Source organism: Anabrus simplex, chromosome 2, assembly GCF_040414725.1.
Source record: "Anabrus simplex isolate iqAnaSimp1 chromosome 2, ASM4041472v1, whole genome shotgun sequence".
NCBI lineage: Eukaryota > Metazoa > Arthropoda > Insecta > Orthoptera > Tettigoniidae > Anabrus > Anabrus simplex.
The window spans coordinates 825,157,665-825,174,570 of NC_090266.1; the positions used below are offsets into that span (position 1 = coordinate 825,157,665).

The 16,906-nt window shown below is 36.2% G+C and overlaps 1 protein-coding gene across 1 annotated transcript in view; it reads right to left on the minus strand.

Moving 5' to 3' along the window:
- LOC136864483 (telomerase-binding protein EST1A) overlaps positions 1-16,906 on the minus strand; it is a 616,383-nt gene that overhangs the window by 578,849 nt on the left and 20,628 nt on the right. Inside the window, exon 2 of the mRNA XM_067141513.2 lies at positions 5,693-5,755. Within this exon, the coding sequence (XP_066997614.2) occupies positions 5,693-5,726 (34 nt within the window). The 5' untranslated portion in view covers positions 5,727-5,755. The remainder of the gene's footprint in view (positions 1-5,692; positions 5,756-16,906) is intronic.

Here is a 16,906-nt window from a genome sequence, read left to right on the forward strand (position 1 = left end):
TAGGAATAATCTTCATGTACAAATTTTAAGCCCTGCAGAAATAAGTAAAGCTTATAAAAGGGCACTAGGACAATTTCCCCAAAAGATGACCCTACCATTTAAATTGGGCACAATTCACAAATATTTAATTTATAAGATAGCCAAGTTACAGGCTTTCATCAACCAAGATGTTTTAGTGTACGTAGCTGCCACTCCTCTCAGTGACGAAAAGAATTTTAAGGTGTACAAAATTTTTCCTTTGTCGGCTCCAATAGCAAGTGAAAACCATCAATTTGTAATTATAAGACCCACAGCAGAATTCATTCTAATAAGTGAAGAACAACAACTGTATGCTTATTTAACTAAAGACCAAATGCTCAAATATAAAGCAATCACCGACAATAAAAGTGTATGTTGTATGTCCATTAGAATTTCCCTTAAAAATTACTCATGGAGAGGATTGTATTTTAACATTGCCAACTGGTACCAACTCAATACCACCAAACTGTCTTAAAGATATAGCCTAGTGCAAGTTCAACAATCATTGTGGATGACAATTAATATAAATAAATATTTGTATGTAGCATCAGAACCAACCAAATTAACGGTGGTTTGTCAGGAAACAAGTGAATTAACATTAAAAGGAGTAGGTATTCTTACGTTTTACGAAACTTGCACTGCCTATGGGCCAAACATAAAATTGAAATCTTCATCTAAGGTAAATACTACCAATAGAAAAGATGTTATCCTGATATTTTTCTGCAATATGAATGTTGTGAGCATTTGAATGTAAACTTCAAACTATTAGATTTAAACTTAAAAGAAACTCCCTTACATAATATCCTTACCCATGAAAGTGACCTTAAATATACGAGTAAAAAAAGTAGATGATGTTGAAAACCTTGTTATAGAAAAAGAGAAGGAATTTAAGTTTAACCAGCTATATACACATTTTAATATATACAAAATCATTGTCTGGACAGTTGTAGCAATAACTGTGCTACTAGCAATTCTGACTTGTTGCATATGTTGCCCGTGTTTCCTAGGTCCTACATACAAAAAGTATGCAACCTCTGGACGTTGCACAAAAATATGATTCAAACAAAAGATTATTAACTAAAGCAAAGTTAAAGCTAACAGTTCAGATGATGACTTAGTAGTGCATTTTGACACGACACGACAAGTAACAGGTCGCGTCAGTTTTCGTGAAGTAGCAAGTGAAGATGACACCTTAGAGCAAGTGCAAACATCCTGTTGTACGAAGTCACATACCCGAGTCTAGAAGTAACCTGAACATAAAATTTAGAGAATAGAAATCTCATGCTAGTAGACATAAATTGAGTAACAAATGAAAGAGTGGTGTCACAACAAGAAGGAAAGTGGTGAGAAGTGCCTGTGTCAAGTGGACGCAAACACTTCTTTTCCGAGGGGGGGAGATGTCGTGTCGCTGACACGGTGCCGCCCGCAGTCTGTACATGATGGAGCAAACGGTCCAATCTACAATCGAACCGTGACCTCCCAGTACAAAGAGTAGGGTAAAATGTCATACAATCAAGAAAAAAAATGCAATCTAAGTATATGACAAGGGATTAAAAGTGTTGGAGTAAAATAATTATATAGAGAAATAAATTTAAGATACATATAGGAAATGTAAGATGATGAAGTTCTGAAAAATTTGAAACCAACCAGGCATAGTGAAATATTTAAGTATACACAGGATGTTTGTGACTTCCTTATCAGGATGTGTACACGGTCAAAAGAGCAACGGAGTGAGGCTTAGAGAACGCACGTAGAAAGGAAAATTTCAGCTTCTCAGGCTTCTAGAAACAATTAAGAGATATAACTTCACCAAGGAAGGTATATTACTGACCAATAGGAGAACGACAAATCGGAATCACGAGGAGTACGAAGTCGACAGGACACGGTAGTTTCGAGAACACCAAAGGTGACTTAAGGAGGGACCAAAAAGATTAGTTAGTTAGTTGGGAGTGGGAAGTTGGGAGCAGAGTTGGAAACAGAAGTCGAGAGCAGGGAAGTCCAGTAGGACAGTAAGCCAGTCAGGTTGCGAGACAGTGTTCAAGTAAGAGCTTGAAGTCAGAAGTACCAGTCACTGTTAACAAGTATTCCTAGTCAGTTTGCCGGGAAATCATCTACACTTGGATGATAGAGTATAAGGTCGAGAAAACACTTGAGCGGATTAGTTAAGCCTTTCAGGTAGCAACAGGCGACCAAGGAACAATATAAGTATTTGAGGCAAGGACCCGATCCTCATAATCTTCTAACTGCAATATAAAGACATTTAATTAAGGGAAGTGACTGTAAAGGACATTGGTTGTTCCTTCTAAAAGATGAGTGAAGGTCTCTGGAGTAGCCCACCAAGTTGTCACTAATCTTTACGGAAGTCGTTCAAGGGGAAACTCACGTCAGAGGCACAGAGTACTCACATCATAGACCTGAGCGGAGACAAGAACTTTACTGATATTGATCGGACAGTTGGGAAGAGGTTACCACGGAAGAATTAGATTCAGTACATCTACCGAGTCCAACACCAAGGGAGTCATACAGACATTAGCAAGTAGAGGTAACAGAAATTCATCCTCTTGGGTAACAACGAAGGCAAATAACTGAGGCTAGTGAGTGGTCGAGTGAGTGAGTGATCACCTAACTTGAAGAAAGAAGACGTCGTGGAAGGCAGCTTCATCCAGGAAGATAAGTATCAACTAATAATAACCAAATTACAGATAGGGAACCAAAGATTTCTTAAGTAGCTCTAATGTGTATAGATTAGGAAGTTCCCTAGAAGCAAGACGAATCTTACCTATTATATAAAATTGTATACAGTATATTTGTAAATTAATGTACAGTGCATTCAATACTATTTCAATATAGCTAATTCGGTATCAAGCCACTGTAATTTTTTTTTTTTGCTAGTTGTTTCACGTCGCACCGACACAGGTAGGTCTTATGGCGACGATGGGACAGGGAAGGCTTGGGAATGGGAAGGAAGCTGCCGTGGCCTTAATTAAGGTACAGCCCCAGCATTTGCCTGGAGTGAAAATAGGAAACCATGGAAAACCATCTTCAGGGCTGCTGACAGTGGGGTTCGAACCCACTATCTCCCGGATGCGGGCTCACAGCTGCGAGCTCCTAACCGCACGACCAACTCGCCCGGTGTTGGTGTTATCATTGTAGAGCTCTAGTGCATTTTAGAACCCTTTCCAGTCCCCAGCCTGTCATATTCGTAGGATATGACATAATTTAGAAATGTAGTTTTCTTTATTTTAGACAGAAGTGATGCAAGCAACGATAGTTCAAAGGCAGGGAAAGATTCACATTTGTCGGGTACTTCTGGTGATTTGGACGCACTTCCAAAGTCTGTGCAGATGAAGGAAAAGCAGAAAATGGGAAAGAAAAGAGATATGCTCGTTGTGTCCAATATGTTCTGTAACACTTTGTGTCCCTGAATGCTTCAAAGTATTCCACACTCAGGCTCATTATGTGTAAGATTTTGTTGTTGCAAAAGGCATACTGTGGAAATTATGTAATGTAAAAAGTATTCAATAGATATTAAAGCAACTTTTTAATCTGTAGAATACACACTTTTAATTTTTTGATGATATAAATGTGTTACAATTGCAACCTACCTACTAATTTCTACAATTTTGTAAAAACCTTCAAAATATGGCGGACTGCCTGCCCATATGCCACCTAAGACATGGTCTCCAATGTGTTAAGCATTGCAGGATATTTTTAAAGTATGACGAAGAGCGGAAATTATTTCTGAAATCACAGTACAAACTATCCTGAAAATATCTTACAAATAACAATATATACAACGTATGAACAGTTAAATGAAACCTACGGATTATTAGAAATAATGCATAGTATAAAATATTTAATATAAAAGCAACTAATGTTATCACAGTACAGTAGGAGTAGCCAAATTAAGTTACATTCAAAAGCGCAATAAATAGGCTTGGTAATACATTACTCTTCGCACATGTCATAAGAGTGAAAAGCCCTATTGGAACTTCTTAGGCTACATTTAGAATGGTACTTAACCAGTTATAGGCTGATGTCTTCTGAATCTAAACAGCTATAGTCCACATGAGCCAAAGATGTACCAAAGCCTCATATTGAAGCTACTGCAATGTTATCACCAATACCAATACCTGCTGATAATGGCTTAAAGATTAAACTTAAGTTTGAGTGGTGTCGTTTAAAGTAAGAAAGATCACAATATGAAGGTAAAGTTGGAATTCAAGAGGGCAAATTGGGGCAATTATTCGTTTATAGGAAGGGGAGTTTGGGATTGGAATAACTTACCAAGGGTGATGTTCAATAAATTTCCAGTTTCTCTGAAATCATTTAAGAAAAAGCTAGGAAAACAACAGATAGGGAATCTGCCACATGGGTGACTGCCCCATATGCAGATCAGTAGTGACTGATTGATTATTTTGGGCTGAGATTATTTCTTGCACTGTTGTTCTATCATTTGTTGTCACATCTCCTTTACTGAAGATAATACTTTTGGTAGTAGAAATTAATGTAAATAAAACTGAGAAAATGACGAAATATCCAATAATGTTTGACAGTTTCAATTTTGTTGTATTACTCTTACTGTTACCATTGTTTCCCCTCCTCCCACCTTCGTGCAAATACAAAGCCCAGTACTGTATTGCAATATTTTATTACGCAACGACATACAGTCGGAATTATCATAAATTCCAAATTAGTAAAGTCCGAAATAGTGAAGGTTTACTGTACACTACTACTAAACAACAAGTGGGAACATGTGAGTTTAGAAACATCCCAATTCTTTAGTTTAAACTGAAAATATTTACAATTATAGGTGTATGGGCATTTCCATTCAGTACTGTAGTACCTTTGAAGAACAGTGCACCAAGCTCGATAGCTGCAGTCACCTAAGTATTCGGGAGATAGTAGGTTCGAACCCCACTGTCGGCAGCCCTGAAATGGTTTTCCCTGGTTTCCCATTTTCACACCAGGCAAATGCTGGGGCTGTACCTTAATTAAGGCCACAGCCGCTTCCTTCCCACTCCTAGCCCTTTCCTGTCCCATCGTCGCCATAAGACCTATCTGTGGCGGTGCGACGTAAAGCAACTAGCAAAAAAAAAAAAAAAAAAAAAAAGGAACAGTGCATAAAACCGAGCAAGTGGCTGTGCGTTTTGGGTCACGTAGCTATCAGCTTGTTTTGGGAAATAGTGGATTCAAAAACGATATATAATTGTGATATATTATTTACTACAGGTGTACAGAGACTTTTCATTTGGTGTATTTTACAAGTGTGTACAAGAATATTTTGTTTTCTTACTTTATGTTTTTTATTAGTTTCACATAATCTGAGCAACAGGATATTTGCTGTATTAGAACAGCATCTAGACAACACATTTAATAAACACCCATAATATAAATTTTCCCTAGATGCTGAAAAAAGCTGATAATCTGTAAATTACAAAGAGGGGTAAAAGGCCATACATCTAAATATACAAGAAGCTAAAGATAATGCTGAAAATGTCCTCTGGAATTAGGTTAACTAGATACAGTAACTAGAAGAGTACAGAAAGCTCACATATCTACCAGAATGAAATAAAACACATAATCCCAGGATTTCTTGTTACTGATCAAGAGTAAATTTAAACTAAGCTTATACACATTTAGTCCAAAACTGACAGAAACAAGAGTTCATTACCTTGTGCCTGTGATCCCTTCTCACTATTCCCCATTGTGTCTCATGTTATAAATTTAACTGCATCTGAAAAAAAGGATTATATTTCATTAATTAGCAATATAATACCTACTTAAATTAACATAACACCTAATGATTAACAATATTCTTCTTTTGAAATAAGCAGATGTTTTAGGCTTTTAAAGTTTCAGAGTAAGCACAAATGTCACAATGTAACATCATCATACCTATACAAATAAACTACTTCCAAAATGAAAAATCTTAAACTTTTATTTTAGCAGTTAAGTCAAGCATGTACTGCAGAAACAGCATCCATGAACAACATTTCAAAGGTTGAAAAGGGGTATTTAGTGTAAATTAAATATCGTGGACTATAATAAACTAAATGTATCAAAATTTTCCATATCACATGGAATTTTCAGGACCCCCAGATTGCATATTAGGAAAAGGGACTAAGGGTAGACATATATATATATATATACACATACATGGAGTTTGCAGGACAAATTTAAGCAATAACTCATATTTGTGCTGCGTTATAATATGCAAAAACACAATGACCAGAAATCATTCTTGCTACTTCATGTTTGTTACTTGCTACTTCATGTTTGATGCAGGGGGCAGTAGAATACATCCACAGTATTCCCTGTCTGTCATAAAGGTGACAAAAAGTGGTCCCAGGTGCTTTCATCTTGGGAGCGTGGACTGGCAACCATGGGTTTCCCAGTTCAGTATGGCATTGCTTCCACTCACATGTATCAGCCTTGCTTTCATCTTTCCTATCTTACCATCCGTCAACTCTTGTTCATTCCCAGTTCCGATGGTATTGGGTTTCTGAGGTCTAGGGAGTCTCATTTTCACGACTTTCCCTTTCCTGATACCTTCATTCTTCAGTGTCGGACCTCTTCAATTTTCCTTCTGATCAGTGTTAACAGAGGATGGTTGCTCAGGTCTACTTCCTCTTAAATCAATAATCTCGACGACCACCTAACTCTCGTACAGCCAAGTCGGTCTGAAAACAGACCAACATACAGAAAACTTATGTCCGATAGATCACATTTTTCTTACAGAATACCACTGAGCTTACCGCATTACCAAGGCAACACCCAGATTCGATTTCACTGTACCACCATCCATAGACAACGCAAGTACTAGAAACTATTCACCTGCTCTGAATATGTTATTTCCACACACTCAAGTTTTCTTAAGGTCCGACTCATTGGCTGAATGGTTTGATTCCCGGCCGGGTCGAGTATTTTAATCGTCTTCGGATTCATTCTTCTGACTTGGGAACAGGGTGTTTGTGTTAGTCCCAATGCTTCCCCCTTCGAATTCAGGCAACACACCACACTAGCAACCACCACAGAATCAAGCAATAGTGATTACGTTCCTTTCACATAGGATTGGCATCAGGAAGGGCATCCGAGGCCAAAATCTCATGTGTGACACAATTCACACCCGTAATCCCTGCAAGCGTGGGACAAGTGGAAGAAGACTCAAGTGTTCTTAAGATTCTTGCTACCTGGCATTACTGCACCTCTTTTCAAGCTCCAAAGTAGTAGACTGCAGGCTTTCAGTACAGTCGGCGATAAATTGTCAGGATATGCCAAATTGTTTATTATATTCCCACTTAACTTAGCAACTGCTAACCCCATAGCATCACAAGTCAAACAAATACTTCACATTCCTATTAGCTTCCATATCGTCCACACATTTACCCATTACCTTCTCATATACTACAATTCCATTTTAAATACTCAAGTAGAAATCACCATTAACACATCCTGCCCTTGCTGTTGCAGGGTATCCACCAAATCCAGATTTTAAAATTCCCTGACATTTCCCTGTTTTCCAGTCATAAAAATCAGTTTTTTCCCTGACACACAATGACAAAAAACAAAATTATGAAGGAAGTATCAGTAATATTAAAATACATTTTTAAAACTTAACATCCAAAAAAATAAATGAGCAATTAATGTGGATATTAAATTTCAAAACTTGGAAGTTTCACTTTAAGTTTTTAAAAAAATGTATTACCATTACTGCTTCGGAATGAATTCGTCTTTAACCTTATTGAGTGTAAATGTTTACCATAGGCGTTTTGCCTATTTAGTTGAAATAAGCCCCATTTTACAAATATAACTCTGAATGTCGTAAATGTTGGTGGTTCCTTTCCCTTCTTATGAAGTTGGCAAAATCTGTAAGTCGGAATGAATGAATTGAATTAAAAATTCTAGTTGAAATGAAACTTTACGTGATATAGTATAAGTTCTGAAATAATCTACTTACTACTGTGGGGTGGTTGTGATGTGAGTTGCTTGGCTGTCTGTCACGTATTGTATCTCATACTAATGGTTCTGGTGTTGTCTGTTGTGAGGGGGGCGTAGGGACGAGTGGGGGAAGTTTCAGCGTGTGTGTGGGCAAAGTCAGGCCAGTTTGCTGTCTGCACTGTAGCCTGTATATGACGTTGTTTGTTGACTAGTCTGACGTAGTCATTCTTTAAGATAGGAATAATTTTATTGAACAAAATATTTGTTTTTTCAGATATTTCATTATGTTGTAGTTGGGATTTGTATACTGATCAAATGTTATGTACAACTCTTCATTTATATTAAGTAAAGGACCTTTGGGTTTTGTACTTAATATTTTCAAATCATTACCTATATCCGTGAATTTGTGCCTGTACTCGTGCATGTGCTGTCCTATTGCAGAAAAATGATTATGCTTGCTGGCATTAACATGCTCATTATAACTAATCGTGAAATTTCTGCCAGTACGTCCCACATAACTTGTTAGACAGTTGTTGCAATTCATCCGATAGACTCCTGACTGAAGATATTTGTTGTTATCGTGGGCTGATTTGGTATTATATATGTTATGTCTATTAGCAGGGGTCGAAAAATACCGGGCGCCCAGTCGCCATGGCGCCTGAAAATTTTTACCTGGCGCCTAAATTTTCAAATTCGGTTTTGAAAATTTACTTTTTGAAATCCGGAGTTCCCTTACATGTACGTTCCCATCACTTTACAAAGTAACAAGGCGTGTGGTGTTTCACGTTGTTTTCTGTAGCTCATATATTCTTTTTTTTTTTGCTAGGGGCTTTACGTCGCACCGACACAGATAGGTCTTATGGCGACGAAGCTCATATATTCTAATATGTGCAATAAACATTTTCTGTGCTTCTGGTAGTCTTGAATTCTGTAATTGCTCTTCGTACCTTGGAACTGGACGTTTCAGTTCTGCGCGGGAGCTGCCTAGCGGTCTTGGGAGATATCGGTGCAACTCGTCCAACAAGTGTTGGACATATCGTAACACATAGAGTTCCATTACAGATGATCAGCTATCGGTAGCCGAGTACAAAGATCAGACCAGAGTTGTGGAGAAATGCAGAGAACTACTAAGTGAAATAATTCCACAAACACTACATTACCGCCATCCTTCCCGTGATTAGCCGTTCCTCAACTATTGCCGCGTAAGCAGTGCTGATAAATTCCCGTGGAATTCATTCTTTGCATTTAGAACATATGGAATGACGTGTTAATCAATTCTTGTATTTTCACTGAACAATATTTATACTTTTAATTTAATTACAGCATCTTGGTATTGAACGGTTTGCACTTTATAAATACGGTTGTGTTTATTCCTGTGCGTTTACGGAAAATTTGCAACGGAGCATCAGACATCGAAGCTCGCGAACTCGGAAGCCATTTACCGCTGGTGTATTTTACTATACTTGAGAAAATCGGCAAAATGAAACGAACAAAACCGCACAAATTGACTGATGTGAGTAACAGTGTCTTCTTTCAGATTTCTTCATAAGTAGGGCCCGTAAATATAACACAAAGTGATACAAAAGGGCGTGAATGTGAGAAAACACTTGATGGAAGTGCCGACTGTAGAGTTCAGGACGACAATGACCAGCGTGAAATTTATGGTGTTCAAGACAATGATAGGTCAAACATCAAAAATACGTCGAAATTTCAATTTTCAGGCAAACGGAAATTTCAGCACTTTCAGCGAAGTGCGTAAAGAAAATGAATGCTAATGTTACAGCATATGAATGCATTGTTCATGGCACCTTATTATATTGCAAAAAATAACAGACCCTACACTGATATTGAAGGTTTGGTTACATTGTTAAGCAAGCTGAATGTTACTGATTCAGAGAAGTATGAGAATGATACACCAGAGAATCGTAGCTTGAATGACTACCGTGGCTGTGCTATGAAGAAAGAGTTGCGAAGTGTAAATTATGCATTCACTTTCGCAGTATTGCCGACAAACATTCTAAAGGTGTATCCGGATTTTCAGGACCATTTAAACTGGAAATGTTTAAAACAAACGAAAAATTCTATCCTCACTCGAAATGTTAGGAGGCTGAAAAAATGGCGTAACAGCCCCAAAGTGCCTTGGCCTACCAAGCGACCGCTGCTCAGCCCGGAGGCCTGGAGATTATCAGGTGTCGTGCGGTTAGCACGACGAATCCTCTCGGCCGTTATCCTTGGTTTTCTTGACCGGGGTCGCCATCTCACCGTCAGATAGCTCCTCAACTGTAATCATGTAGGTTGAGTGGACCTCGAACCAGCCCTCAGATCCAGGTCAAAATCCGTAACCTGGCCGGGAATCGAACCCGGGGCCTCCGGGTAAGAGGCAGGCACGCTACCACTACACTGCGGGGCCGGCAGAAGGCTGAAAGTTTCATGAAAAATCCTGAATGTGCACTTTTAGCGAGGTGCGTCAAGAAAATGAATGCTAAAAAAACAGACCCTACACTGATTTTGAAGGTTTGTTTGCATTGTTAAGCATGTTGAATGTTACTGGTGGGAAATCAAACAGGCACATGTAGTGTAATTTTAAAACATGCTGCCCTTGAAGGTGACTGGTGATTATTTGGGTTAGTATATCTTAAAATACAAATTTACATTCTTATATGCAATGAGACTATACTACTTAAGGTCACATTTCAAAAATAATACGTAGCTTTATCCTAGTCTAACCTGTGGTGTTCATAATGTATATTTGCGAAAAATGTGCTGGCTCCTGATGAAAAGGGGCTGGCTACTGAATTATTTCTATTTTCTTCTACCCCTGTCTATTAGTATGTGTAGTTTTAAAAGCTATTCTAATATTATATTAGATATTATATTAAGGATATTAGTTAGTGAATATATACTCGTATTATTAAAAGCGAAAGTTGTGTAATCGTTTTTAGGTTGTTTTGGTTTCATCAGTGTAGTTTTGGGTCCTGGTTTGAACTTATGAATGATGGAATTAATCATTTCTTTTTTATAACCATTTTTTCGGGCTATTTAACGAATTAATTGTAATTCATCGTTGAGATCTGTTTCTGACAACGGTATACTAAATGTTCTATGAATCGTGCTTTGGTATGCTGCTTTTTTATGGGGATTAGGGTGAAAGAATCCATTTTTATAGTATTTATTGTATGAGTGGGTTTGCGGTAAATTTTGAAAGTAAGATGTTTTTCGTGAATAATAATCGTTAGATCTAGATAATTTAGTTCACAGTTATTCTCAGATTCCTTAGTGAATTGTATACATGTGTCTATGGCGTTTAATTTATCCAATATTGCATTATCATTAGTTGTTCTATTGTCGATAATGAGAGAGACGTCATCGACAAATCTGCACCAGAAAAATATTCAGTTTGTTTTGCAAATTGAAGTATATTCTAAGTAGTCTATGTATATATCCGCTAGTATGCCAGACGCAGGTGACCCCATCGGTAAACCTGTTAGTTGATAAATTGTATCGTGAAATCTAAAAAAAGTTGTTATTAACTACAAATTTGAGTAACATCATGAATTCATCGATTTCCAAAGTACTTAACTTGCTGTGTGTTTTGAGATTGGTTCTAATTATATTTATGGTTTTGTCACTGGGATATTTGAATACATATTAGTTATATCATAAGAAGCTATGGAGTGATAATGTTCTAACTGTAGGTTCTTTGTTTTGTTACAAAAATCTATTGAGTTACGTAAGCTCTTATTAGCTTGAAAAGAGTAATGGTTTTTAAGAAATTTTTTAATATATTTGGAAAGATTATATGTAGGGCTAGATCTGTAATTTATTATGGTTCTCATTGGTGTGTTTTCTTTATGAATTTTGGGAAGAGCTTTTGCACTCGGTAACTGGGGGTTCATTGTTATTAGACTATTTGCTTCTATTTCTGTTACTAAAAAAAGTGTGTTTTTGAGCAATTTTTTTAGGTTTCTTTGTACTGTATTTGTGGGATCCTTACGTATAATGTGAAAAGTATTATTGTTGAAACATTCTTTTGTTTTTTGAATGTATACATCTCTATTTACTGTATAACAACTGTTGCATTTCCCTTATCGGCCTTTGTTCCAAGGAGATTATCTTGTTTGATTTTTTCTTTTAGACTCTTAATGTGCGCTTTGTCCGCTTTATTACTATTAGATATGTTATCTTGTATTTTTCTGATGTATTGCGGAAGTTTTTTTTACAATATCGTGCCTAACTTCTTCCCGTATTTCATGCGGAATTCTTTGTATAGGTAATTCTGTTTCTGTCACAGCGGTTGTGACGTTCTATAGTATTGAGGTGTTGCCCCAATTATGTTTTGGTCCTTTGCTTAATATTTCATTTTCTGCTTTGCTGAATACTGTATTCGTGAGGTTTTTTACAGGTGGGTAAAAATGATGCAATTTGTCTCTTATAGACTGAGTTGAGTTACTTGTTTCTGTGAAGTGAGTGACGTGTTTTCCCTTCTGCGTCCGTTTTAAGGTTTCTAATTTCTTATCTAGGGTATTCTGCATTTTTATGGCCAGATGTTCTATTTTCTCATTTGTGACCTGTTGAAAGTAATCCCAATAGCTACATGGTAGTTCCTGGGATACTTTCAAATGCAAAGAGTATAGTATGTTGTTCAAGAACTGTTTTTTACGATTAAAAAATTTTATTTCAGTTTTTATCCAAATTCTATTAGTTTTTCTTAAGGTATCACATGTTTGCTTAGTGTTTCTATGTTTATTATTATATTTATTTAAAAACTTTGGAGTTAAGTCATAGGCGAGGCATTCTTTTAAAAATGCAATATTCTTAGTTGTATTCATTAATTTGATTCTAATATTCCTATATTTATACGCATAACTCTTTGCCTGGTTGGCGCTAACATCTTGATTTATAAATTTCATTTCCGTATTGATAATTACCAATTGTCATAAAAGGAAAAGAAAGTTCCACCTGATCAATACTTTTTATTTACATGTAATGCAGATTATCACATGTCTAGGACCGGCTTCGACATCTTAACAAGGTCATCCTCAGCTACATTAGAATCTTATTTGCATTTTCACCTCAAGCCTCATAAAGATCATTATGACATACTCTATTGTTTAACAATATTATTAAAAATATTTTTCATACTCTTGCTAAAAAAATTTAAAACATTTTTATATCTTAATATGCACATGCAATTATAGCGGAATGAATTCGTCTTTGACCTTATTGAGTGTAAATGTTTACCATAGGCGTTTTGCCTATTCAGTTGAAACAAGCCCCATTTTACAAATGTATAGTCATATTTGAGGGGAGCTTTGTTTATATTCATGAATGTTATAGCAATGAGCTACCAGTAAAAAATACTAATTAAAATTGCGTGTTGATAAAATGTTATATTACATGTTCACATTAAAATATTAAAGTACGATAATGCACTTAGTAGACTAAATTGCGTGTTGACTTCAATAAAATTTTACATATTCACATTAAAATGTTATGAAGTGTGACTAATGTACTTTGTGACACTGAAAGTCTAAAATAGCTGTTGGCCTTAGTTCTTGCATTATATTATGTTGTTGCATTAAAATACTGCACAAATTTGCCTTTTACACAAAACATTAGATATCTGACACATTGTAAGATATGCTATATATGAATGGCTTTTAAGTCCAAATAGTAAGTGACAGCACTTCCTTATATTTTATAAATGCAAATTCAAATTACAAGCTTTAATATGCAATGCTTATACACTTTATGTATGACTCAACCACTTTTCAATTGACTTGAACATATTCTGAACTGTCTGATGTGACTGTTGTTCTGGAACTTTCCCACTCTGAATGTTGTAAATGTTGGTGGTTCCTTTCCCTTTTTAGGAAGTTGGCAAAATCTGTAAGTCGGAATGAATGAATTGAATTAAAAATTCTAGTTGAAATGAAACTTTACGTGATATAGTATAAGTTCTGAAATAATCTACTTACTGCTGTGGGGTGGTTGTGATGTGAGTTGCTTGGCTGTCTGTCGTGTATTGTATCTCGTACTAATGGTTCTGGTGTTGTCTGTTGTGAGAGGGGCGGAGGGACGAGTGGGAGGAAGTTTCAGTGTGTGTGTGGGCGGAGTCAGGCAAGTTTGCTGTCTGCACTGTAGCCTTTATATGACGTTGTTTGTTGACTAGTCTGACGTAGTCATTCTTTAAGATAGGAATAACCTTATTGAACAAAATATTGGTTTTTTTCAGATATTTCATTAATGTTGTAGTTGGGATTTGTATACTGATCAAATGTTATGTACAATTCTTCATTTATATTCTTCATTTAAGGTTCAGTGTCACAAAGTACATTAGTCACACTTCATAACATTTTAATGTGAATATGTAAAATTTTATTGAAGTCAACATGCAATTTAGTCTACTAAGTACATTATCATACTTTAATATTTTAATGTGAACATGTAATATAACATTTTATCAACACACAACTTTAATTAGCATATTTTACTGGTAGCTCATTGCTATAACATTCACAAATATAAACAAAGCTCCCCTCAAATATGACTATACATTTGTAAAATGGGGCTTATTTCAACTGAATAGGCAAAACGCCTATGGTAAACATTTACACTCAATAAGGTTAAAGACGAATTCATTCCGCTACAATTGCATGTGTATATTAAGATATAAGCTTGTTTTGTCACAATTTCAGTTATGATGTAATGTTTTAAATTTTTTTAGCAAGAGTATAAAAAATATTTTTAATAATATTGTTAAACAATAGAGTATGTCATAAGATCTTTATGAGGCATAAGGTGAAAATGCAAAGATTCTAATGTAGCTGAGGATGACCTTGTTAAGAGGTCGAAACCGGTCCTAGACATGTGATAATCTGCATTACATGTAAATAAAAAGTATTGATCAGGTGGAACTTTCTTTTCCTTTTATGACAAATGGTAACTATCAATACGGAAAAATGAAATTTATAAATCAAGACATTACTGCTTCAGCGAAGAAATTTCTTTGTAGCCACCAAAAACTGTCGAGCTTCTGCCATCACCCTCCGCTTCTTTTCTTCTAATTCTTTCAGCAACAAAGAGGCCTTTCTCTTATTTTTTTGCAAAGAATCTTCTACTTCCAATGCTTCACGTTTCTCCTTTAGATTTTGAACATACAAAGCATGAGCACTCCTTGCAGCATGGACCATGTTCTTATTAATGGAGACCTTTTCAATTCCACCAGGGTTTGGGATAGCATCATATATTCTTTGTGCTACAAGGGATACTTGTAGCATGTTCTCTACTATAATTTCTTTATTAACAGGAAACCACGTTCAAGTGAAGCATTTCCATGAAACAATATTAGTATCATTTTGAGAAATGAAGCCAACTTTTCTGTTTTCAAATTTACTGTTGGAAAAACAGTGCAAAGCCAAACATGATCTAACCTCTCCTCTTCAGAATACAAAGTTTTCACTTCTTTCAAAGCATCATTCTCACAAACAGAAGTGAACTTCCTTTGTACATGATCGGCTTCATTACCCGAGATCCATTTGTTTTCAACAAAGGCAAATAAACCTATCCTTAGCAGTCTGCTGCCTAGAGGCTACTTGGCTACACTTGGATCGAAACAAGAAATTAATTTAGTCAGTTTATATGCCAGCAGTGAGCAGACCTGACCAACAGCTGGGAACTGCAGATGATGACGATATGCCAGCGGTGAACTTTCCAGTAACTTCCTGCACAAAGCTACCATTCCTCTTAGACAATCTGTGTGAAACACTAATATATCTCTATCATTTAATCAAGGAGTGCCATGAAGTGCTGCTTTAGCAACATAACCTATGTCAATTTTAGATGCAGACAGAAGATTTCCTTTCCTGTCTAAATTCGTTTTAGGACATTTTCTGAAAACTGCAGTGACTCAGACTTAACAAACCTTGGCATGACATTTATCATCAATGATTCATAAAGGAGTGATGCAAATGGAAGATCGGTCTGAAATTTTTAGGAATGGTTCCAAATCTCCAACAAGTAATAATAAAAATGAAAACTTGGCCTTAAGAAGCTTATCTGAAGTTGATACTATTTTGAAGCTGTTACAGCTTGGGATTTTCTTGTCCATATTTGTTCCTTCCATATATTTTTTGACATTAGGAAGGATATCTATAGCATGTTGAATGGCTCGAAAATTTTCATCTTATAGCACAATATTTAAAGGAAATACGTTTGAACCGGAATAATGTGTATAATCAGCACAACGTGCAGGAGCGTAGTAAAACAAGAAGTGACGAGCACGAAGAAACTCTGCAATATTCCACTGGGTTTCTTTCACCACCATTTTATATGAATTGTGCACAGTATGCAAGCCACAAGATCCAATGTTCAACAAAATAGGAGCATCTAGATCATCATTTAATTAATTAACAAAATCCTGAAAGAACTTTTTATTTTTGGACCATCCACTGAAATATGTAAGTTTTTTTAGATAGACTCCTTGCTGTGCTTGCAAAAAACCATTTAACAGATCTGAGGAGGTAGAATGACCAAGAAACATGGAATCAAAATAAGAAGTGCATACTTCATTAGTATCAAGATTGAAACAATGAACTACAAGATCCATTTGGCCCATCTAGGAAACTTTATTCAGTGACTCGTCAAACCCAACGGTGAAATGTGTGCACTTACTACCCATCTCAAGAACTTGTTTATGGAAATAGAGAGCTAAACCATGAGTGATTGTTCTGTGCAGTTGAACTTTCGAAGCTGTTTCAGAGTCTGGAAACATTACCGGAAACAAACGTATACTAGCTTCACTGGCACGTAGAAAATGGTGTTGGATGACAGTATGTATGCAACATATAATCTCAGCTTCCGTTACTTGCTCTCTTGAAAGATAATTCTGTAGACATCTCACCTCTGGTGAACCTTCTTTAATGGAAGAGGAAGAAGAAGAAGTGGA